A 26156-nucleotide genomic window follows, 5' to 3' on the forward strand; every position below is an offset into this window, starting at 1 on the left:
GTCACTCATATCGACCCAGATACGTATATTTTACGATGAAAACCATCACTATAAATTAAGATGCCTTGCCCATTCCCACCAGCACCAGTAGGGCCACGTTCATCACAACGATAACAATCCACACAAGGACCGCAACCACAGAAGTGAGTAGGTCATTCCGCATCGGAACTGTGATCACTTCAACTTCACCCTCTCGCTCGGAAGCTTCTTCGGTCCGGACAGTCATGTAGCGGTTGAGGCAAGTGAACCAGATAAGGGGAGCCGAGACAAATGGCAGAATAACGCTCAAAACAACCTGACTCGCAGTTAAAGTCCTGTCAATGCCCTCCTTGCCAACAGACGCAGCAATGATGATGCTAGGAATGATACTGATCGAGCGAGTGATGAGTCTTCGAAGCCACGGTTTAATGGTCCAATTCAGCATCCCCTCGCTCACCATTTGACCAGCAATTGTACAGACGATCCCAGCAGAAATACCTGACAGTAGCAGAGCGAGGGCAAAAACTAGGCCGGCAGCTGGTGCGATCGACTTTGAGAGCAGGCTGTGAATTCCGAAGAGGTCGGCACTGCCTCCACCAGGAACATCATAAAGAGCGGCACCCGCGACAATTAGGATTGCGCTGTTCACAAACAGGGCGAATGTGAAAAGTGATAGCGACAACTCGATGATTGAGTACTTCATGCAGCCACGGATTGCATAGATCGATGGGCGATATTTCACTTCGCCGTCGGCGTTCCCTAGACGCACAGTAGACTCAACGTAACCGGAATTGACATCAAATTCCTTGAGACGGGATTGAACCACACCGCTACCAAGAAATAGGGAGTGTGGCATAACAGTGGCACCGAGGATTCCACAACTTTGGTAAAGGCTGTAGATACGTTAGTAGCTAGACATGCTGTATATGCAGCCAAAAGGCACGCTAGACAGACTTACCCTTCCGATTGCACGATGGCCGAAGATGGTAGATATCCTCGGAACACTTCACCAACTGACTGGTCCTTTATGAGAGAGAGCTGAATGCAAAAGCAAACAACAACACCTAGTACCAAAGCCATGACAAAGAACTCGAATAGTCTAAGACCCCACATCTTCCCACTAGGTCGATAGAAAATGAGAATGAAAAGAACATCCACCAATGTGATAGCACAACCAGCTACCAAAGGGAGATTGAACAATAAGTTCAATGCGATCGCTGATCCAACCACCTTTCGGGCTTGTCAGTACTTCAATTAAAATTGTCTAGACGAAAATGTGGCACTCACCTCTGCAATATCAGTTGCGATAATGGCCGCTTCCGCGAGGATATAGAGGCAAATCACTAGCCATTTCGGAAGGTGCTCTCGGCAATTTTCGGCGAGATTCAAACCAGTCACAGAGCCCAGCTTGATACATAGGGACTGCAGAAGAATCGCAAATAGGTTGGAAACGAGGACAATAAACAACAAGGCATACTTGAAATCTGCACCAGCTGCAACATCGGTGGCGTAATTTCCCGGATCGATATATGCAACTGCAATGAGGAAACCAGGGCCAATGAAACGGCTGAATTTAGCCAAGCTTCGAGCGCAGTGCAGTGTAGAGGATGTCAAAAAAGTAAAAAAAGGATGGCGAGGTGACCCGCTGCTCCTCGGGGGTATATCACCTCCCGAGTCCGCAGCGATCACTTCGCCACCGGTGACCGTTTCTTTCCCGGGATCTGGATCTTGTCGACTGTTCGGACTGTCGATAGATAATGGGTCATCTCCTGTATTTGCAGAATTGGCATGTCTGCGATGAACTCTAGAATTGGCTAGACCATTGAAATCATTTCGCATAGTCGTATCCGGGCTGAAGGGCGGTGGGCTTTGATTCCAGCTCGGATTTTTGAGTGTATCGTCAGTCCGCGAGGGGCAATTCATATCTGCAGGTTGTGATTTTCAGCTTTCTTGAGTGTTCGGTAAAGAGTTGGGTGTAACTTGTGAGACCGAAACTGCCCGATTTTCCCGTTGATTCCCGTTCTATACTCGGTAAAGCTTATATGTAAAACGTGTCTCACATTCTCCCCAATTCCCTTATCGTACTCCATACATGTAATTCTCTCATTCTTACTTCGTACTTTTTTTATGTGATCGCCTTAATTCCCCGGGAATCACAAACAGGTTGTGGATCGAATTCCACTCTAACAGGACGGAGTAAACGGTCAAGAGTCATCCATATATGCACAATCTGCATAAATGTGATCAGAAGATCTAAAAAAAAAAAAGTGGCGAGTCGATATCAGTGCATGTAATACGGAGTACAGTGTGTTTGTTTTCAATTGGGCCAGCCTTCCCGACATACTTAAGATGTCAATAACAAAGAGGAATGATAATTGTAATCCATACCCTATGAGATAATTGGAATATAGATATTGCTTTTTCATGTTTACATTTCAAAGTCGATGTATCAGGTTGATATCAAGGATTCAATATATATATATATATACTAGTCAGATTCACTAATAACAATAACAATAACAAACAAAAGAAACATGCAAGGATTCTATGCATGATTAAAAATAACAAGATGGGCAATAATATGCAATATGACATGTCTGGCTCTCATAGGAAGATTTCACTATAGAAGGGCGAAGGAACTGCTAATGAACCCCCATGTTCACCGCCAAGTCCATACGTTGCCCCTCGCAACCTCTTTACCCGCACGTTGTTTACTCCTCCACCTTCAATCCAGCCAACCCCAAGGATCGTCCCATACGCTAAGTCGAGGCAAGTGGATCAACATCTTGATATTCGATGACGGTTGCTGTTGGCAGCAAGACGCCGTTGATTCTTCAAATTCCCCAGTCTGCCCATCTGATCTTCCCTTTTCCTTTCACCAAGTCTATCTCCTTCCCCGCCTTTTTTCTTCTTTGGAAATTTAGGGGCTATACTTGATTACCCTTTGTTTTTTTGAATTGCGTTTCTGTTTTATTCTGCGTTTGTTTCCACAGATCCCGTGAGTCCGAACTGCAACTACCCGTTCCCCCTCCACTTCATCTGCTAATAAGATGTACTTAGTTGCTGGCCAAAGAGGATAGCAATGGCTGCGAGTACCTCTGGTCCCCAAATCTTTGACGATGCGAACCGATCCCCTACCAAACAGTCCATGTTCCGGGCGATAATGTCATCCAAAACCCATAAACGAAATCAATCGGCCGACGATGCCATTGCCCCGCGGCCTCTGCAGAGAAGCAAGCCAACCGAGAACATCCCTTTCTCATTTGGTGAGGAGCATGGTTCCATTGCCAGCTACCGCCCGCTTAGTGAGATTGTTCCCAATCGTGAAGCGGGCGACCACGGAGTAGCCACGTCAAAGATGGGAAGCAAGGAAAGCAAAGGTGCCTTGCATAAGAAGACCAAGAGTGCTGTTTCACTGAAGTCTCTGAGGAATTATATGGAGCGGAAGGATGGTAAATCGGAGGAGACGGCCGGGCAGAGTCCTGATCTGTCGCCCAAGAAGGCCAAATCATCCAATAGTCTCTCGGCTATTCTCAAAAGGTCTCAACGGGGAAGAAAGGATGGCTCGAAGCAGAGTCGCGATAAGGAAAATCGCAGCCCGACTGACCTGATTGATAACATGCCATCCCCCATGCCATCTCCAGTCTGGTCACACGACTCGACCTCGGGTTACAAAGAGCCTATGGGTCGATCGAGACCAAACTCGACCGCCGATATGAGTCGAAGCATGGCGGACGAAGTCTCGCTCTATACACCCAAAGGCTACGGGCCAGCCCAACAACGCAACTTCTATGACTACCACCAACCCTCCCTTGGCAAATCGAATGACCCCAAGCCTCGCCCTAAGTCAGACATCCTGACAGGAAACCGCAAAATGAAGGATCTTTTGGGGTTGCAGCGCGCACCGTCAGGAGAAAGCGGCCATGCCGGGCGGTCTGATAGTGCTTCTTCCAAGAGCAGAGGACCACCGAGTCCACGAAAAACTTCCCCCCCTACCTTGGCGAAAGAAGAGCCCAAGCGGCTTTCCCGTGTACAGGCTGCTATCTCGGTATTCAATGCGAAGGAGCGAGATGCTGAAGTGCATCAGCATCTGAACTCCAAGGATCTCGAAAGCGAGTTCGAGAAGCTGCTGGTTTGTCGGCCGTACTACATACAATTTGCAAGGCTGACCTATCTCTAGGATGCAAGGAATATTCCTCATAACATGAGAGACAAGATGCGCTCACTTGATACCAATATCAAGGCCGATTTTATCCAAAAAGATCGGACGGAGAACATGACTCCTCTCAGCGCGGGGACGGGCGATAGTCGTCGGGGACGTGGCAAAGAATCCAAGGAAGACTCCCAGACCCAGGATCGGAAAGGTTCTCGGTCACGATCCAGGAGCCGCGGGTTTACATTCACTAAAGGCCCCTCATCGCCTGGCAAAAAGCTGCGGCGAGATAGTGAAGCATCAAGCCGTCGTCCAAGGTCTGTAGACCTTTCTCAGCCTGTTGGTGTCTACACCACTCTCTCGGCCAATGCTTCAACAGCAACACTTGCTGATGCAGCCGCTGTCGATACCGCGGCGGATCCTTCCGACTTTGTGCATTACCTAAGAGAGATCCAAAAGCCGGAGATGGTTGAGGTTGGAAAGATGCACAAATTGCGTCTTCTCCTGCGTAACGAAACCGTGCAATGGGTCAATGACTTTATCACTGAAGGGGGAATGGATGAGATTGTACAGCTCCTCTACCGCATTATGAAGATGACTTGGCGGTATGTATCTTGCTCCCCTATTTTCAGACCCGTGGCTAACCCGTTTTGCAGTGAGGATCACGAGGACACCCTTTTACATGAGGCATTGCTCTGTCTGAAGGCTCTCTGCACTACATCTGCGGCCCTGGCACACCTCAGTGCCATCGAGGACGAGCTTTTCCCCGCTCTGTTGCATATGCTCTTTGACGAGGAAAAGAAGGGTCCCAGCGAGTTCACCACTCGAGGGATTATTGCAAACCTGCTATTTACGCAGCTTTCCACTGCTCCTGCCGGTGAACCGGCGACCAAGCGCGCCAAAAAGATCCTTTCTTACCTGAGGGACCCTGCTCCGCCAGTGGACAATCAGCCGCTATCATTCATTGCCAATATTTACCAGTCACGACCCTATAGAGTGTGGTGTAAGGAGATCACCAACGTAACCAAGGAGGTCTTCTGGATTTTCCTTCATCACCTAAATGTGATTCCCCTCCCCAAGTCAGAGGACCTTTTCGGCGAAAAGACGCCAGTGGACACCCGTCCTTACAGCGAGCGCCACTTCCCAGTTCCTCGGCCTCCTGTTCCGGCTGCCCCATACGTCGGAGGTGTTGAATGGGATGCGACCAACTATCTTGCGGCACATCTCGATCTTGTCAACGGCCTGATTGCCTTCCTCCCCACCCCTGATGAGCGAAACCAACTTCGTGATGAGCTCCGTGCCTCTGGATTTGAAAAGGTCATGGGTGGCAGTTTGCGTACTTGCAAGGAGAAGTTCTATTCTTCTGTGCATGATTGCCTTCGAACCTGGGTCGCAGCAGCAGTCGACGATGGCTGGCCTTATACCTTTGTGCGCGAAGGTCCACCCAGGGCAGGCGAGCCAGGCTCGCCCACCAAATCTCTCAAGAAGTCCGCACCGGGAAGTCCTAGAAAGGGCCTGGTCGATGAACGGCCGCCCAGGCTGGAGCTTGCTCTGGACTTCTCGGACAACCGTTCAGCTGCTGGTCCGACCACCCCATCAAGCGAGCTGCGCAGCTGGCTCTAAGAACCGGGTGCAATAACCCCCGGTTCCATTTAACGAATTTCCCATTCCTCTCTTGTCTTTATTTCCTATCTTTCGTTTGCGTTCCACATTATCATGACTCGGCGTTAGGGCTGGTCCTCAAGCAGCCCCATCCCAACTTATCTTGTTGGTATTTTTTGTTTACTTGACGTTTGGAGTTTATTGATGGTCTGTTATTTCCGACAGGAGTTGGCATTCTTGGTGTTATTGGCATGTTGACTGCATTTCCTTGTCCAGAGAAGTCCTGCGGACATGATGTAACGATGCCAAATATTGGCACAGGCGACGGAGCAGGAAGGAAAAGAGACTGTTGATTTTCCTATCTCTTTCTCCTTCTCTCCATGGTACAGCGACGCCTGTTCTTCCGACAGGATTTCTTCATGACAAATGACCTATGAACAGATATGAGAATTGAATGAATCGTCGCTATTTTACTTATTTTGTTTTCTTTTTCGACCCCGTACAGGATCAGTTATAGATGCAGGTAGGGAATCTAGTTGGCTATTGTACAATGTTGCCAGATACAAATCGATATCACTCGACTACGAGCTCTCATCGGACGCTGTATTATCCTTCTGGTCCCTTCTCGGACCAGGAGGCGGTGCGCTGGAGAACACAGCCCGGAGACCAGAGAAGAAGCTCTCCCGAATCTATAAGGCGAATGTCAGTCAAGATACAAATCAGCATAGCCAAGGCAGAGAGAGCACTTACCGCATGGAACGGAGTATTTTCTGACTCCCACTCCATGAATAGCACGGCATAGATAATGACAACTACGTAGCATAAAAGTCAGCGTCCTGTCTCTAAATCCTTCCACATTATCCACTGCGGCTTATACGCAATTCCCCATTCCCAATCTTCAACCAAAACCCCCAATCTCAAGAAAAACTCACATCCGATAATAGCCCACTGGCCAATCATAGTAGCCTTCATAAACGTCGGCCGCGCATACTTCAGCGCCGCGCGACGACGGTATTTGCGCTCAAGCCGGAACTGGTGCTTCGGAGACAACTTGGACATATCCGGTGGCCATTGGCGTTTTGGCTGGTACGGGCTGTAATAGACATCTTCGAAGGAGGGCGGAGGGGAGTTGTCGGATTTGTTTGCGGAGAGACGGAACGGTGAGGGGTCTTTTGCTGGTGGTGATGCTGTGAAGGCTGTGAACTGGGTGGTGGTGAAGAGGCGGGTGGTGCTAGGGCTCTGTATTTTGTTGTTAGTTTCGCTTTGATTTTTGGCTAAGATTCGATCCAGGAGCGTTTAAGGCTCCAGTTTGCGAGGTGCGTACATGGTGCCATGATGGGCGAGTGAGTGGTAGCTTGCTGGAGGCGCTTGCCACTGTGTTTGAGGGTGATGCGCGCGCTGATGAGGCGGCGGTTAAGGCGCGTCGGAGCATGGGTGTGTATCTGCTCGGGTTGTTTGCGAGGTGAGGTTGGAGTAGATTCGTAAATTGGCTGGTGGTCCTTGGGAATATGGATAGTGAATTACCGGGGAGGCCATAAATTTGGGTTATAATGCTAAATATGGCGGCTTTAATATATAATCCCCCCTGATAGCTCAGCTGGAAGAGCGCAAGACTGTAATTGTCCTGTTCTGAAAAGAACCTGTCATCTTGAGGTCCCTGGTTCGATCCCGGGTCAGGGGATTATTTTTTTATTTTTTTATCCCATCTCAACTACCTGTAGAGATAGCGTAACAACATATGGAAGCACGGGGTAAGTAGCCCAATATTATTTATATACGTGAGTGGGGTGGTTCTTTTCGTTCGAGTAATTGCAGACAAAATCTCAGTAGAAGAGAACTGTATTGTATATATGTTGTACGTATCTTTTCATTGTAGCCTATGTGCACGCATATATATATCCGTGATAAAGAGATCTGTGCTATTTTAGAACTAAGTATGTATACAGCTCTTTCTTTACCTTCATTTCCCCCTGATCTCTCTCTGATAAGCACAGCAAAGGTCGAGGTTAATAGTATATAGTACACAAACGCTAGTATACGCCATGGCGCCACATGGACTGGGGTAGCTCCTCTATGCTTTGCTTTCTGGCTTCACTTCTTCTGTCTAACAACTCTGGCACTTTTAGGTAGCTTGAATATATATAATTGCGCTTGCCTTGGTTCCTCTACTATATCAGCCCTAGTCGCGGCTGCTTAGCTTAGCACATCGGCCACCAGCTATTTCGCATATAGCAATAAAACCGACGGTGGCATTGGCGGCGGTCTCACAGTCTCATGGGCTGATTTTTGCCACCGAAAAGTACGCCACCACCTTCGAGATTGCCTGTATTAGAAGTGGAACTGAGTGTTTAACGCCCGCAACAATAGTCCATAGCGATATCACTTTCAACTGTTCAATAGCACAGCCTAGCCAGGATACTATACGGTCCTTAACCCCTGGAGACCAGAATCGTATCACAACATCCTAATGTCTTTGGCTATATGTTATTCGCCTATTACGACTCCGTTTCCAAGGGGTCTCCTCTGACTTATACCTTTTTGCTCCTCTTGTTCGTACAATCCCAGTAAGTATATCATCGAAGTGTAACCCTGGGTTGTTGGGAACATTTAGGTGTAGATCCACAACCCGTGCAGGATATATATTCATACAACCCACGAACCAGAAAGGCAGAATTCCAGAAACAAGAAAAGGCAACAAGCAGCATACTCGACAGAATAGACTAGAAGACCACAAGCATAAATCGAAAACTTTTGTGTGTAAGATTCGGCTAGTAGGCACGGTAGGCATATGTACTTAGCCGAAAAAGAGCATAGGCCCAGAAAACCAGGCCAACAGATCCCAATAAGCGAGGAACAGGCTTGAACGATTGATAGACAATCATCCATCAGCCTCCGGCAAATGATCATCCCCCACACGCGCCTGTCTAAAGTTTTCAGTGATCAATACTCATGAAATCCTGTTTCCCTAATGGATTGGAATTTAGGGCATAGCTCCAAGACCTTTTGCTTTTCTTTTCTACCCGGAAGGATTCTAAAAATGTATAGTTGAATGCCAGAGATAATGTATACATGTTCATGTTATACTGTCCATAAAGCTCTGGACAGGGGTTGCTTTAGCCCTAATGCCAAAGACCAGATAGTAGAAACATCAATACATACATATCCATATCACTGCCGATTACCTGAAGTTTATACTAAAATAATGACAGTGGTTCCCCATTAGGGATGGTCCTGTATTCGATGTTTCAACTCACGGGGGTATGTTTCTTGTGTAGATCAGAACCTACCAACTACCGGCAAAGTAACATGGCATATATTTTTTTTTGAAAATGATTCGCCACCCAAAGGGATGATATTGGAGGCATCAAACGAGTATCAAAGCTCCGGGGAATACATACTGTGGCACCTAAGCCCTTCTGTGTTCCACCGAGGGACACAGGCCGTCGCCGCACTAATCCACTATGTAGGTTCCGGAGGAGATAATAGTCGGGTAATATCCATGAATGTCTAGTTTGTATAGGAACATTGTTCCCGGCCACATCGGTGGCGTCAATTAGGGAAGCCCGTCAAGTCTTCTGACAAGGAACATAAAGTCGTTGTACTACAAGCAAACCGAAGTTATCAAAATGATAGCTAACCAACTAGCCTTTGCCGTAGGCCTTAAAACCGTACGGGCTAAGAGGATCATAGCCGAGTGTAATACCTAGACGGGGGACAACTGCACTCTCTCTCCGCTAAGACTTCTTGTGTCTCCACATCTCTAGTTCATTTTGCCACTTGACCTATATAAGTAAGTTATTCCTACATTAGGATGCGAGTAAGCATGCCTTTATATGGAAATTAGACTATGACAAGACGTTTCTAACTTCTCACCGTCTCTCGAAAGACGAATTGGCTTCCTAGGTATGACGATATATCAAGGCTTTCAATCTCAACATCGTCGTCTCGGCGTCGACCCAATAGACAGAGTATGATCCATCAACCAAGAGGTGGATGTTCAAGTTCCAGGCTTCTGCTGGTCAAGGCGAGACAATCTAAACACATTATCAAGGCCACAGTCACCCGGTCCCAAAAAATGACACCGATAGAAGATAACTAGCTATACAAATGTGTCTATATCTGTCTAGAGCAAGGGAAGGATGCGAGCAACTGAAAGGGAAAGGAGCAAAGGTGGGTGAAATCCCTCGCTAAGAAAAACTGAAGTGGTTGAATCGAAATTAACCGCATCCTTTACACTGTAGTCAGTCATGATAGTTGGCCCTGCAAATGCGGCCTCCAGTATCATCAAACCTGCCATACATCACAGAAAACAGACCGCTACAAAGCCCTGGCAGCAGCTGGATTCTCGCCCTGAATAGCAAGAACTCAAGATGTATCTTGATACAGAACCTGATCAAATATACTGGTGGACACCACGTCAACCCGGGAGGTACTCAGCTGCCCGAAGAAGGGAAGGCTGGTATCGAGGCCAATGCTGAGCCTGTTGCACACTCAACGGCCGGGCTGCAGTGTTCGGATGGTAGCTATGTGGACGTAGATGTTTCCATATGGTGTACCTAGTTTGCTCACAAAACGGGCGCTCTCCAAGCTAGATTTCCCGACGACATCTTGATGGTTTTTGGTTGATGGGTGGCTAAACACAGCAATAATGGTGACACTCGCGCACATTGGCGCTTCAAACCAAGCTGCGTTAGATGGTATTTTGCCGGACTATATGGAAACGCCCATGCCGGCCAAGTAACGAGTCTATACTGTTATACTTGACGAATTAGGTCTAGTGCACTTGGCTCAGGTATCAGTTAGGTCTGCTGGTATCTACTTCATAATGCATTAATGTGTTGACCAACCAATCAAATCCCCTGATAGCTCAGCTGGAAGAGCGCAAGACTGTAATTGTCCTGTTCTGAATAGAACCTGTCATCTTGAGGTCCCTGGTTCGATCCCGGGTCAGGGGATCATTTTTTTATATTTTTCCAAATCTCTGTGGGTTTATTTATTTATTTATTTTTTTTGAAAAGAGCATTGAAACAACTCGGAAGCTCACTCTGTATGTACGTACTCCTTTGTTGTATATTGAGTGAGGTTGGTATGTGCCGCCGCTTTTGCAGGTGCATGCACGGATGCCTCGGTTCCTATACTATCGCAGTCAAGTAAACTTCCAGTGCATACAATATGTACAATAATACATTTAATGCTCAGTTTATGAAATTTCCCTACCTGCGACCGAGACTTCTTGGGTGTTCTGTTGTTTCATATGCCTCCTTCTCTGATCGATCGATCTATATGCCCCCATATCACTTCAAGATATCCATTTCACTACAACATGTTGTTTGGTTGTGTGTAGTCCAGTTTCTTTTTTCCTGTTCAAATTCATATCTTCATATTCCTTCCTATCTAGAGCTCTTGGCTATTAATTGTAGTCGAGACCAAGCTGCCTCAATGTGGCTTGGAACATCCACATGAGCAATGAATCCACGCCCCTGAGGACCATAACCATCTTTATCATCTCTCAACCTCGGTATCTCGCCCATGATCAGATCCAGAAACCGACTTTGTGACCACAACTCTGACGGCGGCGATATGTCTGAATACTCAATGACGTTGTTACGGGACAATTGCACCTGCGGTACAAATACCGGACAACTAATAACCGAGACCGGGGATTCGATGTCCTCATAAGCCTTCTCAAACGATGCCCTAGTCCTGAGCATCATCGTGGGGTCCTGAATGATAATGCACGTGGCTGGTGCCTGGAAGCCCGCTTCATCGAGAACCTTGCGAGAGAATGAAGCATTTTGGCCGCAATTTGTAGACTTGGGTTCAAGGAGGATCTGACATCCTGCCTTGGTGATGAGAGATCGGTCAAAGAACTCATCTAGAATTCGTTCGAGAACTTTGGCTTCAGAGAGACCTTGGATCTCATTGGCGATTTGCGAAAAGACTGGATGAGATTTTACTGCATCATAAAGGAGCTCGGTTGAGTGGCCGATACCGCCGCACAGTACTAGAGCCCTGGTCAGATTTGGTCTTTGTTGGAGAGTCTTGAAGAGGACCTCGGCACTGTGGAGAACGGCTGAGGCGCATATGACGATGCAGTCGACTGGGGATGCAGTGGAGAGATTTTGTAGTTGATTGTTGCTAAGAAATTCAGATAAGAGATTGATATCCGCGACCGTATCGGAATTTGCGGCCATTATGTTGGATCGAAGTAGTTTGTGGTTCGAGAGAGAGGACTGGTGGATGACCACCACAAAGTAAGTCTACGTTGTTTCACCAAAATTTATGGAAAAAATAAAAAATAATCCCCTGACCCGGGATCGAACCAGGGACCTCAAGATGACAGGTTCTATTCAGAACAGGACAATTACAGTCTTGCGCTCTTCCAGCTGAGCTATCAGGGGGGATTATATGTTAGAGCGGCCATATTTACACTCATGATCTAAAAGGAAGGACAAAACCTAGGAGATTCAGCCGTTCCAAGGTTCCTTCTTCGTGGAGACATATCAATAATTAATATTTGAGGTAGGCTCTAGAGTAAATAGTTAAGTTCATATGAAGACACCGGAAATTTGGAATTATGCCGAGCTGATATATGCCGTCGCAAAACGTGAGTCCGGCAATCAACATGTGCATGTGATATATGCACTTCCCTCGATTTCACATGTCCCCCTTTGATCCACTCGGAGATCCCGTGACTGCCCCGGACCAACGATGATGCGTCCAAATGGACCTCGGTACTTTCATAGAATGCGACGGCCAGTAACGGCCATCCAAAGGGGAAATACCACCGATTCCGCGGCTCTGATTTATAAACCAACTGATCCCCGGATATCTGGACTCCTTTCTTATTCTCACTTTTGCCCTATTTTTCATCCCCATACTTCTCCTATACCTCTATCACACATTGACGTCATGTCTAACGGTATGTGCTGTTCATGTGATAGCCGATGGCCATGTATTCTGCAGAATACTTGGCTTCTGGCGGTTGCAAGTTATAACCGGAATAAGGACCAACAAACTGATTTAAATATATAGCCCAGCAACGTCTCAACCAGGTTTCCTCCCACTTCGGCTCCGGCGGTAAGAAGGGAGCCGCCGCCCTCCTCGAGAAGCACGCCGATGACATTGTCGTGACATGTGCCCTGCGCACTGCCCTCACAAAGGGCGGCAAGGGTGGCTTCAAGGATACCGCTGGCGCTGATCTGCTTGCCGGTGTCTTCAAGGCTGTCCTGAACAAGAGCGGTGTTGACCCCAGTGCCGTCGAAGACATTGCCGTCGGCAATGTCCTTGCGCCCGGTGGTGGTGCGACTGAGTTCCGTGCCGCCGCTCTTGTGGCTGGCTTCCCAGAGAGCACCGCTGTGCGCAGTTTGAACCGTCAGTGCTCTAGCGGTCTCCAGGCTATCGCCGATATTGCCAACGCTATTCGCTCTGGCATGATCGAAGTCGGTATCGGTGCTGGTGTTGAGAGCATGTCCTCTCAGTACGGGTATGTTTCAAGCCCCTGAACTTCCTAGTCCGATAATATGGCTAACAATTTGATACAGACCTGGTGCCGTGACCGAGTTCTCCGACCTCCTTGAGAGCCACCCCGAGGCCGCAAACTGCAAGGTCCCCATGGGTGTCCTGTCCGAGAACATGGCCAAGGACCGTGGCGTGACCCGCGCTTCCCAAGACTCCTTCGCCGCCAACTCATACCAGAAGGCCGTCGTGGCCCAGAAGGCCGGTCTCTTCAACGAGGAGATCGCCCCCCTGGACGTCAAGTGGACTGACCCCAAGACCGGCGAGGAGAAGACCATCACCGTGAAGGCCGATGACGGCATCCGCGCAGGTATCACCGCTGAGTCCCTCGGCAAGATCAAGCCCGCCTTTGCCAAGGACGGCTCCATCCACGCCGGTAACGCCTCCCAGATCTCCGACGGCGCTGCCGCCGTCCTCCTCATGAAGCGGTCCACCGCCGAGCGTCTGGGCCAGAAGATCCTTGGCAAGTACGTCGCTGCCAGTGTCGTTGGTGTCAAGCCCCTCCTCATGGGTGTTGGCCCCTGGAAGGCCATCCCCGTTGCCCTGGAGAAGGCCGGCATCACCAAGGATGACGTCGACATCTATGAGATCAACGAGGCCTTCGCTTCCCAGTGTGTCTGGTGTGTTAACGAGCTCGGCATCCCTGCTGAGAAGATTAACCCCAAGGGTGGTGCTATTGCTTTCGGTCACCCTCTTGGCTGCACTGGTGCTCGCCAGGTCAGCACACTGTTCACTGAGCTCAAGCGCACAAACAAGAAGATCGGTGTCACTAGCATGTGTATCGGTACCGGTATGGGTATGGCCGCTGTCTGGGTGGCGGAGTAAACGAAGCTTATGTTTCGATTGTACATTTGCACAGCGATTTGGCTTTTTAGGCCCTTTTTTCTATTTTGGATACACACATTTCTCGTCATGTATTGAATACTTCGAATACCAAAATATTGGAGCTACATATATATGCTCTACGTTTGATACCAATATTGTTGTAGGTTTCCTTTGGGTCTCTCTGAAATATGTACTTGAAGCGGGCCTTTCCAGTTCGCCCACTATGTAATCTCGTCGTATGCACTATATACATTCAGCTGGAAGTAGGCTAGTGGCGGTATGCCTTAAAAGCATCAGTGACACTCATTCCCCCCGCAACAGCCCGTTTGGCATCGTCATCCATTCTAGTCAGTTTAGGCATGAGCTCCAGCACCTTGCCGAGTAGTTCGCGAGGAATTGCTACTACTCCTTCCAACGGATCACAGAAAATGATGTCGCCCTATGATTCATTGTAATGATTAGACCTAAACTCCATCATGAAGTAATCGAACATCATAGGAACTAGAACTCACAGGCGAAACAGTAACACCCTCAATCGAAATTGGCACATCACGAGCACCAGCCTTAGCCTCTGCATTGGTGCCAACAGTCGAAGTAGCACGAGCCCAGATCTACCACGAAAGCAATCAGTAACGCCAACGACAAAACCACGAGAGATCACTAACCGGAAGTCCAGTAGCCTGCAATTCCCTCAAGTCCCTGACACGACCACCCACAACTGTACCTTTGATGCCAACGGCTTTCATCCGGGTCGCCATGATCCCACCGGTCACTGCACAGTACTGGTCCGCAGGCTGTTCAATAACGAGGATGGATCCAGCCTTATAAGGGTTTGGTGGATATTCACCGACGTGGTCTACCCAGTGCTTACCCGGCAAGAAGCCGTGCTTTTCGGGTTCTTCTATTGCGATTGATGGCGGGCTGTCATCTTTGGCTAGAAATTTGATTGTTGTTGCCGGACCGGCAATCTTGGTCATTGTTTCATTTCGCCCCGCTATGGGAGAGAATGGGACTGGTGGATGTGAGTTCGATTATTGGAACTGGAGATAGAGGCTTGGGCTGGTCTTGTATGGCTTACCTAGATCTGCAAGGTAGCCTGCTCTTGCTGTGCTACCCTCGGGCGTCTTTTGCAGTTTGATGAGGGCGTCTGATACCTGGGAGATTGAAATGTTAGAGGTACTGTTCATTCGGTGTGGAAAGCCAAGACTGCCGTACATCGCAGGGCGAGTAGTTTATTAATTCTGCGAGTTGTCTGTCTAGCGCATCCATTGTGTTTAGATGTGGGGGTTTACGGTGAGGGGCAATGTGCTGCTGAATTTGTATAGTTGCAGTGTAAAGCAGAGTTTATGTTGTAGACATGCAATAAATGAATTTGATGAGCCAAAAGGTCCATTGGCTGATCAGTCAAAGCACATGTCCGTAGGCCCGATTTTCGGATGAATGTGGACTACCTACATCACCGGAGATCTATGACTCAAGGGGTTTAAAGGGTCGTTTCAGAGAATTATTGCTTAGTTTTGAGATATTATAACACTATAAGAAAATTCTATATTTTCTACAACTTGTGTATAAAATTGATAGATACTGGATAAATCTGCTCTGTATAAAGGGCTGTCGTAGCCGAGGTGATAGATAAATACGAATGGAATGTGGGGTAAGCCGGGACAATATATACCTTAAAAAAAACAAAGTCATTGTCTATTAGTACATATGCAGTACTACAATCAGGATTCATTTTAATAGGCTGTAGATGAATCGTGTATGTCCCTAATATAGTTCATTTATATAGTCGCTATAGCCGCTATAAACTGCCGGGGGAAAGTGTGGCCCTGGGGGAGCCAAGTATTGGTCATCAAAAATGACGAGTGGAATAATTCCGTTAATCTTAATAGACGCTATAGAAAATTCCTATAGTCCAAACAACACAATGACACCAAAACCAACATATACCGATGAACAACTGGAGTTATACTTGAAGCGCATCGGGTACTCCAACTCTGCTCAACCCGATGGCAATCTTCTTCAGCGTCTCCGCCAGGATATCGAGAATGATGCGCTTTCTGCACTGTGTAATTTGCAAAGGCGGCATCTCGCTGCCATTCCGTGGGGCAACTCAGGGCTGCACTACTCGCAACATCATACTATCTCGCTGAACCCGGAGAGTCTCTTTGAGAAAATGGTGGAGCGGCGGCTAGATGGGTACTGCATGGAGAACACTGGTGTCTTCTTTATTGTCTTGCGGTCTCTGGGGTATCCTGTTTATGCCACTGGAGGTAGAGTCAGTCATGCTGCAGCAAGGGGATTGGATAATGGGTTGTATTTGCCATTGTAAGTTCTTCAATACTCTAGCATTCCCAGCTTTCTGGCCGAGCTGACACCATTGATCCGGCGAAGTGGACATATGATTTTGATCGTGATTATCAGAGGTCAGAAGTATATGGTACATCATAAAAACCTACTGCAACTACCGTATGAACCATACTAATGGGTATGGGCAGGTTGATGTCGGCTTTGGAAACAATTGTGCTACTGCTCCACTATTACTTCAAGAAGGTGCTACTGCCACGGCTATCGCGCCATCTGAGATGCGAATTGTCAGAGAAAGCATTCCCGAGTTCACGGACCAAAGCCAAAAGATCTGGATCTATCAAACAAGATACAATTCCGAGAGTGAGTGGTTGCCAATGATCTGCTTTTCCGACGTCGAGTTCCTACCGCAGGATTTTGGTGTCATGAACTTCTCCGTCAGCCAGAGCCGAGCTAGTTGGTTCACTCAGGTTTTTGTCTGCATGCGAATGATTTTGGACGAAAGTGGCACAGACATCATTGGCCAGTGCATTATGTCAGGCAAAGAAGTCAAGAAGAGATTGCGCGGGCAGACGGAGATATTGCAGGTGCTGGAGACTGAAGAGGACCGCGTTAAAGCCCTGGCAAAGCATTTCGATATGCACCTTCGTGTGGATGAGATCCAAGGGATTCGGGGAATGACCTCGGAGCTCAAGTAGAAGATGACTGAGAGGACTACTAGAGAAACCCAAGAGAATAGAGGTTATGGTACAACATTGAACATTTCTAGAGAAATTGCAGTAGATATGTATGATCACGGTGTAAGAAAGGCGCAGACATTGAACGTAAAGGAAAAGAGGCTGCAATTTTTGAAACTAGTAGATCCGACTCTCGATCTATGTATCGGGTCAGCATCTCTGCGTGGAGATAATTCAAGGATATAAGCTGTCGTCCGTACCTTCCATGGGTTGCTGACTTCGAATCCGGTGGGCGCTTGGTGGTTGCTGGACTGCCCGCGGAATGAGCCTGTGATGCGCTGATCTCTCTCCATCACTATTGTTGGTTGCGGTTAGTCTCGTATAATTCTTCACAGGCGCTTTCGGGTCGGCCGATAAACTGGTAGTCACTCACTTTGCTGTGAATTTGTTAGCCAATGTGTCTTATGCAAGTTCCGACCGCAGCCGACATGGAATCAACTTACTCTATCCCACAGGTCCCGGTTCCAGCGCGCCTTCTTGCCATCGTTGGCAAAGCGCTTGACATAGTGAAGACCGTAGCCAGTCACACCAAACATCTGTAGCAATTGGTGAGCTATAGCCCGCAAGGCATTGACCAATGGTACGTACTCCCATGATAATCCCATAGGGAAGCAGGGCCTCAAAGGGAACACCCATTGTGTGCGGTTATATGAGTATGTAGATGATCGGAAAAAGGTGTTAGAGTAGAATTAAAAGCCGTAAAGCCTCTCACGGACTGAGGAGAGTGGATAGATCGCGGAGAGTATGGAGGGGAGTGTCTCTTCCTACAGCGACGGGCTTGAGGTCTCCTCCACCCAAAGTGGTTTAGCTTGCGCTGACTCAGCGCGCTGCAACGACACTCACAGGACAAGGGGCGTGAAGGCCGTTGCGGATCGCATTCGATTGTAAAAGAGACAGGCCTCGGTGTATGGACTGTCCTTCGACGCGTCTGGTACGCTTTTGAATCAAAGATTGCACTGGTTTCTCTTGGGGTGAGTTTCTGTATTGCGACGCGCTTGCGATGGCTAGCCACTCCAGCGGCGAACTGACACCTCTTGTTTGTTTAGCTTCCACTTTGCGCCTAGAGACTTTGAGTGTCAATCCCGAACGGTACTTCTGTTCCTAAAAATCTTCGATATCACTTCAACCAGCCTCGAACCCGCTTTTTATCCCGATGCACCCCCGGATCAGCGCCGACGTCAGCGGGGTGCTTCTGTAACCGGATCGGTTCAAGCTTCTTTCACAAAAAAGATACCTTAGTTCGCCTGAGCGCATACAATAGGCACTGCTGTGCTCAACCTGGCGGTGGCGGTAACTTTCACTATGGCGGCGACGGTGCCGCCAGCAAATGATGAACCGGGCAAACTCGACCCGCCTGTGGACCCGACCGACAGCGACTTAGATGCCGAGGGCGAAGAAGAAACCGACTTGTATGAAATGGATCAACGACTTCAGGATGCCGTTCACAGAGCATACACTGGAGAAGTCGATGAGGATGGCCCGGAGGAAGCTGCAGATGGAAACAACTCAAGTATCAATAGGTCGAACGGCGAAGACGAAGACGATAATGATGAGGCCGAGCCTGTTGGAGCTGTTAAGCTACGCGACGACGACGCGGGCTCCGAAGAAGACTATGCGGAGTCTGAGACAGCGGATGCGGATGCCGATCCCGGGTTTGAAGCAAATGACCGTGACGCCTCGGAACCCGAATCAAGTGATCACGAGTCAGAAGCTGAAGACTGGGAGGCTGAGAGCAATGGCCGTGAGGATATCGAAACTGATATCCGTAGTGGCGCAAACTGCGTGTAAGTAGAAGGGCTCTATGGAGGACAGTGTGCAGAACTATGGTCCAAGTACTAACGGACCAATAGGTTTTGCAGTCAAGACGAGGAACACGATCCAAGTGAGGATTTTGAGGAATGGCTCACTTGTATTGTTTGTGGTGATCACTGTACGTTTTGCTCCGTTTGGTGGGTGCCGAGCAGAAAGAGCTTGGGCCTTTACCTTTACCCAGAGACGATCGCTAACTCGACATTCCAATAGCTCATTGCCAGTGCGCTCGCGAACAAGGAGCATATGACGATACGGAAGGTACGCAACCCCGCGATCATTCATTTCTGTCTCATCACCTCCTTGACGTATTCCACCCACTAACATTGCAACACCCAGACCACCCATGGAGATGCCCCGGCTGTGTTCAAAACAATCTAGAGCCCGACCCAATACCAGATTTAGCGACGGAAGCAGGACTCGGAGCCTCAGCCCTCCCCAAAGAGCTTCTACCTGCGCACGCCGGAACACACGACGAGGGATTTCATTCTATCTTTGACACCGGCGTCAACAACGAGATGCTCAACAGTTCGCGATCGCTACGCAAGCGAAAGGCCTCGTCAACCGAAGCCGAAGAACACACACCTGTGCTTCGCAAAAGACTCCGACAAACATCTTTCCGCTCTGATCTCCCAAGTTTGAATGACACGGCCTTGGATAGTGTGGATGGCATCGCTGATGGTGATGTCCACTCTCCTGCTCGAACACGTTCTGTACGCGTGCGGCGCACACGTGCAGTGGACCGAGAGCTCTGCCGCGTGGTTACTAGGCAGTTTGGGAAATTGATTCTTGGGTTCCGGCTGGACGAGGCAAAAATGGCTAAAATAACAGGCTCTCAAATCCGACCGCAACGCAAGAAGAAGAAAGCACCCAAGCCGCCACCTGTGGCCCAAGAACCACAGGCACATTTCGTTCCTCTACCTCCCATATCCTACAACTCCATGACTCTGTTCGACCGTGAGACAGATGACGCCAAATCAAAACCGTATGGAGGCATTCTGTCCGAAATCGAGCAAGATACATCCAGGACACTCCCCACACAATTCGACCGTGACCGATTCGAACAGGCACGTCTGAAAGCTGAGGACGAATGGCAACAGAAAGTGAAGGAGGCAGAACTTAATGGTGAAGCCACTTCACATGCATCACAAAAGGTTTCTGGTCCTCCCTCGAAGATCAAATCCATCAACTTCGGAGGCTACGAGATCGAAACATGGTATGCAGCGCCTTACCCGGAGGAATACAGCCGCAACCGTGTTCTGTACATTTGCGAGTTCTGTCTTAAGTACATGAACTCGGACTTCGTCGCCTGGCGCCATAAGCTTAAGTGCCCTGCGAAACATCCGCCAGGTGACGAGATCTATCGAGATCGGTCGATCTCAATCTTCGAAGTTGATGGGCGCAAGAATCCAGTGTACTGTCAAAATCTTTGCCTTCTCGCAAAACTTTTCCTAGGCTCCAAGACTCTTTACTACGACGTTGAGCCATTCTTATTCTATGTCATGACTGAGTGTGACGACCTGGGCTGCCATTTTGTTGGCTACTTCAGTAAAGAAAAACGTCCAAGCTCAGCGAACAACGTTTCCTGCATTCTCACTCTACCTATCCATCAACGCAAAGGCTATGGAAACCTCCTCATCGACTTCTCATACCTCCTTACCCGTATTGAAGGCAAAAACGGATCGCCCGAGAAGCCACTCTCCGACATGGGTCTGGTGTCGTACCGGAACTACTGGCGATTGATTTTGTCATACCAACTTCGTGATTTGAAAACGCCTGTCAGCATTGCAGATCTGTCTGATCGTACCGGAATGACGGCGGATGACATTGTATCTGCCCTCGAAGGGCTACGAGCTCTCGTGCGGGATCCCATCACTAAGACGTATGCGATCCGTCTCGATCGTAAATATTACGACGAAGTTATTAGTGGCTGGGAAAGCAAGGGCTACGTTCAACTCAATCCAGATGCGCTGCTCTGGACACCTTACATTATGGGTCGTAGCAACCAGTCTCATTTCGATCGTGCTCCCATGCATGCTGTCGCCCAGCGAGAGGATCAGGATGAAGACGAAGATGAGACCGAGGCAAGAGCGATCAATTATGAGGGCAATGTTCGAATGGTGAATGGGTCGAATGGAAACGCCCTCGCAGATTCAGCTGGACCGCCTTCCACATTGTCTCTGCGGTCTCGTGGCTCCCACCATCCTACAGCGGAAACTTCTGAACCAACTGCAATCCCCAACCCTGCCGCTGGAATCCCACCTTCCCGGTTCGAACTTTGGCCTCCTGTACCTCCCACAGGACCCCCCAAACGCAGACCTGGTCGCCCATCTGGTAGCACCAAACTCAATAGCATGTCATCGACACCAATTGCCCCCCGCAATAACAGTCGTAACACACCTCGACGACCCTCCGGGCTGGCAATGGTCACCCCTGGAGGCAGCTTTCGTCGAGGGAGAAGCTCTATTCTCACGGACTCGCCTGCAGCCGAAGCACCACCTAGCCAGCCCAACGGTGAACTGGAGAAAAGCGAAGTTGCCGAGGAACAAGCTGTTGTTGAGCATGCCGAAAATGTGGCTCATGTTCCCAAGGAAGCGGCAGACGGGAGCGAAAAGGAACCGGGCCATGTGAACGGAGATGTCGCTACCAAGGAACCTGCCAAGGCTAATGGGATTGATGCTGCTGAGCCTGGGCTTGTGCCCGAGTTGTCCGAGGACAAGGACACGGAAAGACCCATGACCCCGGAGAAAAAGACCAACTCCATCTCGCGGTCACCTGGAACAGCGGGCTCCCGTCGGTCCAGCGATAACCCCAAGACACCGCGATCGGTCAACCGAAAGGCTTTAGTTGAGAAAGTTCATGTTGTGATCAAGTCACCAAACAAAGCCGAGGACCAAAGAGCCGTGACCAATACCAATGGCACCGACGAAGATGCCGATGTAGACGCAGATGGGGAGGTAGAGCTTGATGCTGAGTACGAAGTGGATGGGGATGTCGTGATGCAGAAATGACACCGTTGAATTCAGCTCATGATTCGTGGAGGCTTTTTTTTTTCCGCCTGCAAAGCAAGTTACGCATGTGGACAGGGCGTTTGTTTTAACGAAATTTCTGATTCGTTTCTCACTTCTATTTTCTTTCATGTGTCCCGGGAACTGCATTCTCCAAGCTTTCGATTTAATATTCTCTACCCATTTTCTTTTCTTGTTCAAAGGCTACGTTATGCTAAATGGGTGCTCAGAGGCGATAGAAGTGTTGTGCAGCACTCATCCTCTGTGGTCCATTTACTACTGGTCACTTTTTCAGGGATTTCATCCAGCACGGAGCAGGGAAAGGGGTGTCTGGAGTTTTTTGCTTGGGTGTTCGTTTTCTCTTTCTATCTAGTGACGAATTTTAGTACAGTGTGTGAGTAGCATGTCTCCCGTCAATGTATCAATTACTCCGTATTGGTAGTTCTTTGCTCTAGTACATTTATAGAGAGTAGATGTGTGTCTTGCATGCAATATATCCAAGAATAAGTGTCATGTCGCGCAGAATATGGTGAAAACGTCGAATATGACAGACCTGTTGGACAAGAACGCCACAACTAGTAGACAAGGAAGATCAATGAATAATACACGATTTTTTTATGTAGATCTAATGGCCAATTGTAACCCCAGAAATCTCAATATGCGAGGGGCAAAGTGTAACATTATACAACTGTTGTACGGAGTACTTAACTCGATCTGGAATACTCCATACGGAGTATCGACTCCGTGGTCCGTACTCTGTAGCTGTGGCTGATCTGCGGCTATCTGATGTGTTCCACCAGGGGGCCCTCGGGGCACCAACAGAAGTACGAAATACTCCGTATAATCCTTGCATTATACCTACAATGAGCTTAGCCTACCCAAAATACAGATTTATTGATCGATAATCATGAATATCACAATCATACATGTGAGTCTACAAAGTATCCGAAAGGGGAATATTTCAGGCCCTATTTAGGAAGGTGAAATTTGTATCGGGATACCCACACATCATACCGAAGTAGTAATATTACTAAACTACAATAGGACTTTTTTTTTTTTTTTTAATTATATAGATCAGAATACGAAACCAATGTAATATACTCCGTACTCCGAAGCATCGATCGACGTAAGATCGGCGACCCTTGACGCCAATACGGACCGGACAGCTGTCAAGGGGACACAAACCATGGAACGGGCCCCTAACCACCATGGAACCATCACAGGGCATTTTAAGCATAAAAACAGTAGCGCCAATACATCTAACTGGTTCTCAATGGAGATACCGCTGTCAGATATAGGTATGCGCCCTTGAATTTTTTTTGGGCTTTGCAACTGAATCCTTTAATTCCAGTTTAAAATTTTTTCTCTATCCCGCCCCTACTCCATACATGTCTTTGCTCTCCTTTTCCACTTCATGCCGAACAGGGGTTCGTTCTACTTGGCCTTTTTTGGATTGTTCTCCACGGGTCCCTTTTTCAAGCTTTCCTTTGGTATATTTTATGACTGTGCTCCGTAGTCAGGAGAACAACATCGACACTAAGAAGTTCCCCGTTTTTTCTAATCGGGGCCGCAGTGGATTTTGTCCAGGGTGTGCGTTGTACTTTTAAATTGGGAAAAAAATTCGAAAAATTCGCTTCCTTTTTGGCGGTCACTTTTAATTTTTCGCTTTTCGCACTTGAACTTTCTTTTCTTCTTTTCTCTCTTTTCCCTACGAGTTAGCACCAGTATCACAGCCACCTTTCGCACAATTATTCTGTCCAGCGGCTGGACGAGTCATGTTAGGTAGTTTCCACAACCGAATCATGACTCTCCAGCAAATGAAATGGTGGCTTTCCCCGCCATGACCCAAGATCAAGACTTGGGATTTCCGACCTGGCGTCGGAGCCGAATCCCGGAAGTCAAAAAGGAAGTGACAGGTCGTGCTCCCAGCGCTGGGGCTTGCTTGTCGCATAATGATGTGCATCTAGGGCTGTGAGTTTTTTTCGGGCCTATCAACTGCATTCCAAGGAACTTGTGGTCCTGGCATCATGCAAGAACCACACCTAGTCAGACCATTAGACAACCCTTGTACCCTATGGTGTGTTTTTCCACTTTCCACCCCTCACTTCACCTTTTTCTTCTTCCTTATTTGGTCCCCCTTTTTGTCAGCTTGTACTTACTAGTTTAGCGGATCGCAGCCGCTGTTCTCTAGAAACTAGGTACTCCGTACTGGCGCCGAACCCCCCCTCAGCGGGTCCCATCTGCTCCAGTCATGTCAAAGCTGCCAATAGCGCTATCGCTCTGGCTGCATGATTCAATATTGGGGGCGGGACTTTTGTCGGGTTGATCGGCGCCCACTGGTCGAAAAGGATTTTCTCCTCGCCCTTGCATATGATCGCTGCTACCAAAGATCCCATTATGCGGAGATAGGTCCCATATGGCCAGGTGAACTGTGACAGGAATGCTTGTCATAGCCAACTGCACCTGCAACTCTCCGTATCACATGCTGACTAGCGATGATCATCACCGTGATACCATTTCCAACCCAGACCCCAGAATATCTGCATGCAAGCTAGTATTTGGGATTTCCTTTGCCAAGTGCCAAGAAAGAAGTTCTCGATAGCTGATAACGAAGAGGACAAGCCCCATGCCCAAAGAGTGTGGGATGCAAGTACTTCGGCACACAGAAACTAATGGCCTAGGGTGTGGAATCCACCTGTGCACTGCAGTCAACCCCATCTGGAGAGTGACTGGAAATGAAGGGGGAAGTATCGTACATTCTCAGCCGCAAATCGACGGTCAGCGAGTGTGGCGCAAAGCAGCCCCCGTAGTCCATACTAGAAAGTACCGGTTTTTTTTTTATCACGAACACCTGATCTGCAAGCTGCAGGACTGGCCCAAACCAGTCCCCGGTACGGAGTATTGATGCGTTCTTTTCTTCTTTTGGCTGATGCATGCCTGCCTGGCCCTATAGCTCGAGGGATCTCCGGCCGATGGAACCAACCAGCATCGACGCTGGCCCACAACTGCAGTCAACATACAGTAGCTTGCATGGGATCTCGGGCCTGCATATCTCCCAAGCAATGTGATGCGTCACGGGGAAAGCCTTGAGTGGGTGTGGTGTGTTGTTGCATTGTGCCCCCCCCCTTTAAACGCATTGTCCAAGTCTCGTTCCTGTGCCTTGACATTTTTCCCTCTCTTTTCCTCGACTAAACTGTCTATCCTCTCTTTCGTTTCCCACTGTCGCATCATGACCCGGCATGTGTTGCTTCGTCGTTCAGGATCGGAATAAGGTGCTCGACCAGCGCTCTCGGGATTTACGTGCTACTGCACGCAGTTGTGTCTGTGAGAATTATCTGTGACCATTTTGTCAATCTGTGACTGTGCAAGACCTCGGTCTTCGAACGCGCGCGCGCATTGAGCCCTTTCATCTTGGGGCTTCAACATTGACCTTTTCGAGTGGTACACGCAACCCCACAATCGAAGAATTTATATGCGATATTGGAAGATTGGATTTATCACAGCAAAGAGAATCCAGAGCATCAAGATAAAGGTATTGTCTTGATTTTTTTTTGTTTGTTGAGGGGAGGTCTCCAAGCGAATGTGGGAGGTCTAGGGCCTGAAGGCATTCTTTGGTTCGGGATGACATAAGGAGCCCAACCTTGGAACCAAAAGTTACAAACTTTGGTTGACAGGCGGCAGCTATAACCACCTCAAATTCCTTCGAATTTCTATATTGACGTTTTTTTTAAAATTTTTTTTGAATCCGGCTAATTACAGGATTCAGATCGAGTGTGGAGACCAAAGAGCAACCCCCGGACATAGGCGATGCGGCTTGATCGTGCATATCTCCACTTTTGACTGGAATGCTTAGACGCCGGACCAGGGCCCGAGTCCACCTGGCGTTTAGACATCTTTACGGCCGACAAGAAAACCGGGTCTGATCACCTGCATAGCCGGCGCCAACCCTGTGGGTTTTTATCACAAAGAAACAGACGCGGACTAGACTAGCGGTTAGTTTCGATTTCGGACCAACGAGAAGAAGACAAACCAGAAGTTTACTACGCATCCGGATCGCCATTCGCCCCCCCAACCGTGGGTAGCTGAACTCATTCCACTTTTCCTTCCGTCTACGGCTTAACTCCTCCTTTTTTTTTCTTTTCTTTTTGTTATTTTTTTGCCTTCTAAAGGAAGTCACACTTGGAAAAAAGATCCACCTCAGCTGATCTCGTTTGAAAG

At 48.4% G+C, this 26156-nt stretch overlaps 9 protein-coding genes across 9 annotated transcripts; 4 read left to right on the forward strand and 5 right to left on the reverse strand.

Annotated features, from left to right (window-relative positions):
- Positions 1-55: 55 nt before the first annotated feature.
- On the reverse strand, positions 56-1902 carry PGRI_064720 (NRAMP family metal ion transporter; the record flags this gene model as incomplete). Its single annotated transcript, XM_040794186.1, has 3 exons — positions 56-872; positions 938-1209; positions 1267-1902. 3 exons carry the CDS (start codon positions 1900-1902, stop codon positions 56-58), a joined length of 1725 nt encoding a protein of 574 aa, XP_040649436.1.
- A 1159-nt stretch (positions 1903-3061) lies between these two features.
- Positions 3062-5755, forward strand: PGRI_064730 (uncharacterized protein; the record flags this gene model as incomplete). The annotated part of the gene is made up of 3 exons (XM_040794187.1): positions 3062-4111; positions 4160-4737; positions 4789-5755. 3 exons carry the CDS (start codon positions 3062-3064, stop codon positions 5753-5755), a joined length of 2595 nt encoding a protein of 864 aa, XP_040649437.1.
- Positions 5756-6315: 560 nt separating this feature from the next.
- Positions 6316-7166, reverse strand: PGRI_064740 (uncharacterized protein; the record flags this gene model as incomplete). The annotated part of the gene is made up of 4 exons (XM_040794188.1): positions 6316-6423; positions 6485-6546; positions 6667-6973; positions 7059-7166. The coding sequence occupies 4 exons, from the start codon at positions 7164-7166 to the stop codon at positions 6316-6318; spliced, it is 585 nt and encodes a 194-aa protein (XP_040649438.1).
- Positions 7167-11124: 3958 nt separating this feature from the next.
- Positions 11125-11928, reverse strand: PGRI_064750 (YdcF family protein; the record flags this gene model as incomplete). Its single annotated transcript, XM_040794189.1, has 1 exon — positions 11125-11928. One exon carries the CDS (start codon positions 11926-11928, stop codon positions 11125-11127), a length of 804 nt encoding a protein of 267 aa, XP_040649439.1.
- A 718-nt stretch (positions 11929-12646) lies between these two features.
- PGRI_064760 (3-ketoacyl-coA thiolase peroxisomal A precursor) lies at positions 12647-14077 on the forward strand (the record flags this gene model as incomplete). The annotated part of the gene is made up of 3 exons (XM_040794190.1): positions 12647-12656; positions 12770-13220; positions 13279-14077. 3 exons carry the CDS (start codon positions 12647-12649, stop codon positions 14075-14077), a joined length of 1260 nt encoding a protein of 419 aa, XP_040649440.1.
- Positions 14078-14345: 268 nt separating this feature from the next.
- On the reverse strand, positions 14346-15346 carry PGRI_064770 (RraA family protein; the record flags this gene model as incomplete). The annotated part of the gene is made up of 5 exons (XM_040794191.1): positions 14346-14516; positions 14590-14688; positions 14743-15089; positions 15156-15231; positions 15293-15346. The coding sequence occupies 5 exons, from the start codon at positions 15344-15346 to the stop codon at positions 14346-14348; spliced, it is 747 nt and encodes a 248-aa protein (XP_040649441.1).
- Positions 15347-16004: 658 nt separating this feature from the next.
- PGRI_064780 (arylamine N-acetyltransferase family protein) lies at positions 16005-17082 on the forward strand (the record flags this gene model as incomplete). The annotated part of the gene is made up of 3 exons (XM_040794192.1): positions 16005-16355; positions 16427-16510; positions 16576-17082. The coding sequence occupies 3 exons, from the start codon at positions 16005-16007 to the stop codon at positions 17080-17082; spliced, it is 942 nt and encodes a 313-aa protein (XP_040649442.1).
- Positions 17083-17238: 156 nt separating this feature from the next.
- Positions 17239-17757, reverse strand: PGRI_064790 (NADH dehydrogenase [ubiquinone] 1 alpha subcomplex subunit 1; the record flags this gene model as incomplete). Its single annotated transcript, XM_040794193.1, has 5 exons — positions 17239-17259; positions 17322-17416; positions 17495-17498; positions 17565-17657; positions 17710-17757. The coding sequence occupies 5 exons, from the start codon at positions 17755-17757 to the stop codon at positions 17239-17241; spliced, it is 261 nt and encodes an 86-aa protein (XP_040649443.1).
- A 666-nt stretch (positions 17758-18423) lies between these two features.
- On the forward strand, positions 18424-21941 carry PGRI_064800 (uncharacterized protein; the record flags this gene model as incomplete). Its single annotated transcript, XM_040794194.1, has 4 exons — positions 18424-18905; positions 18972-19051; positions 19144-19191; positions 19270-21941. The coding sequence occupies 4 exons, from the start codon at positions 18424-18426 to the stop codon at positions 21939-21941; spliced, it is 3282 nt and encodes a 1093-aa protein (XP_040649444.1).
- Between the last annotated feature and the right edge of the window lie 4215 nt (positions 21942-26156).

The sequence above is a fragment of the Penicillium griseofulvum genome (genome assembly GCF_001561935.1).
Source record: "Penicillium griseofulvum strain PG3 chromosome Unknown contig_91, whole genome shotgun sequence".
Classification (NCBI taxonomy): domain Eukaryota; kingdom Fungi; phylum Ascomycota; class Eurotiomycetes; order Eurotiales; family Aspergillaceae; genus Penicillium; species Penicillium griseofulvum.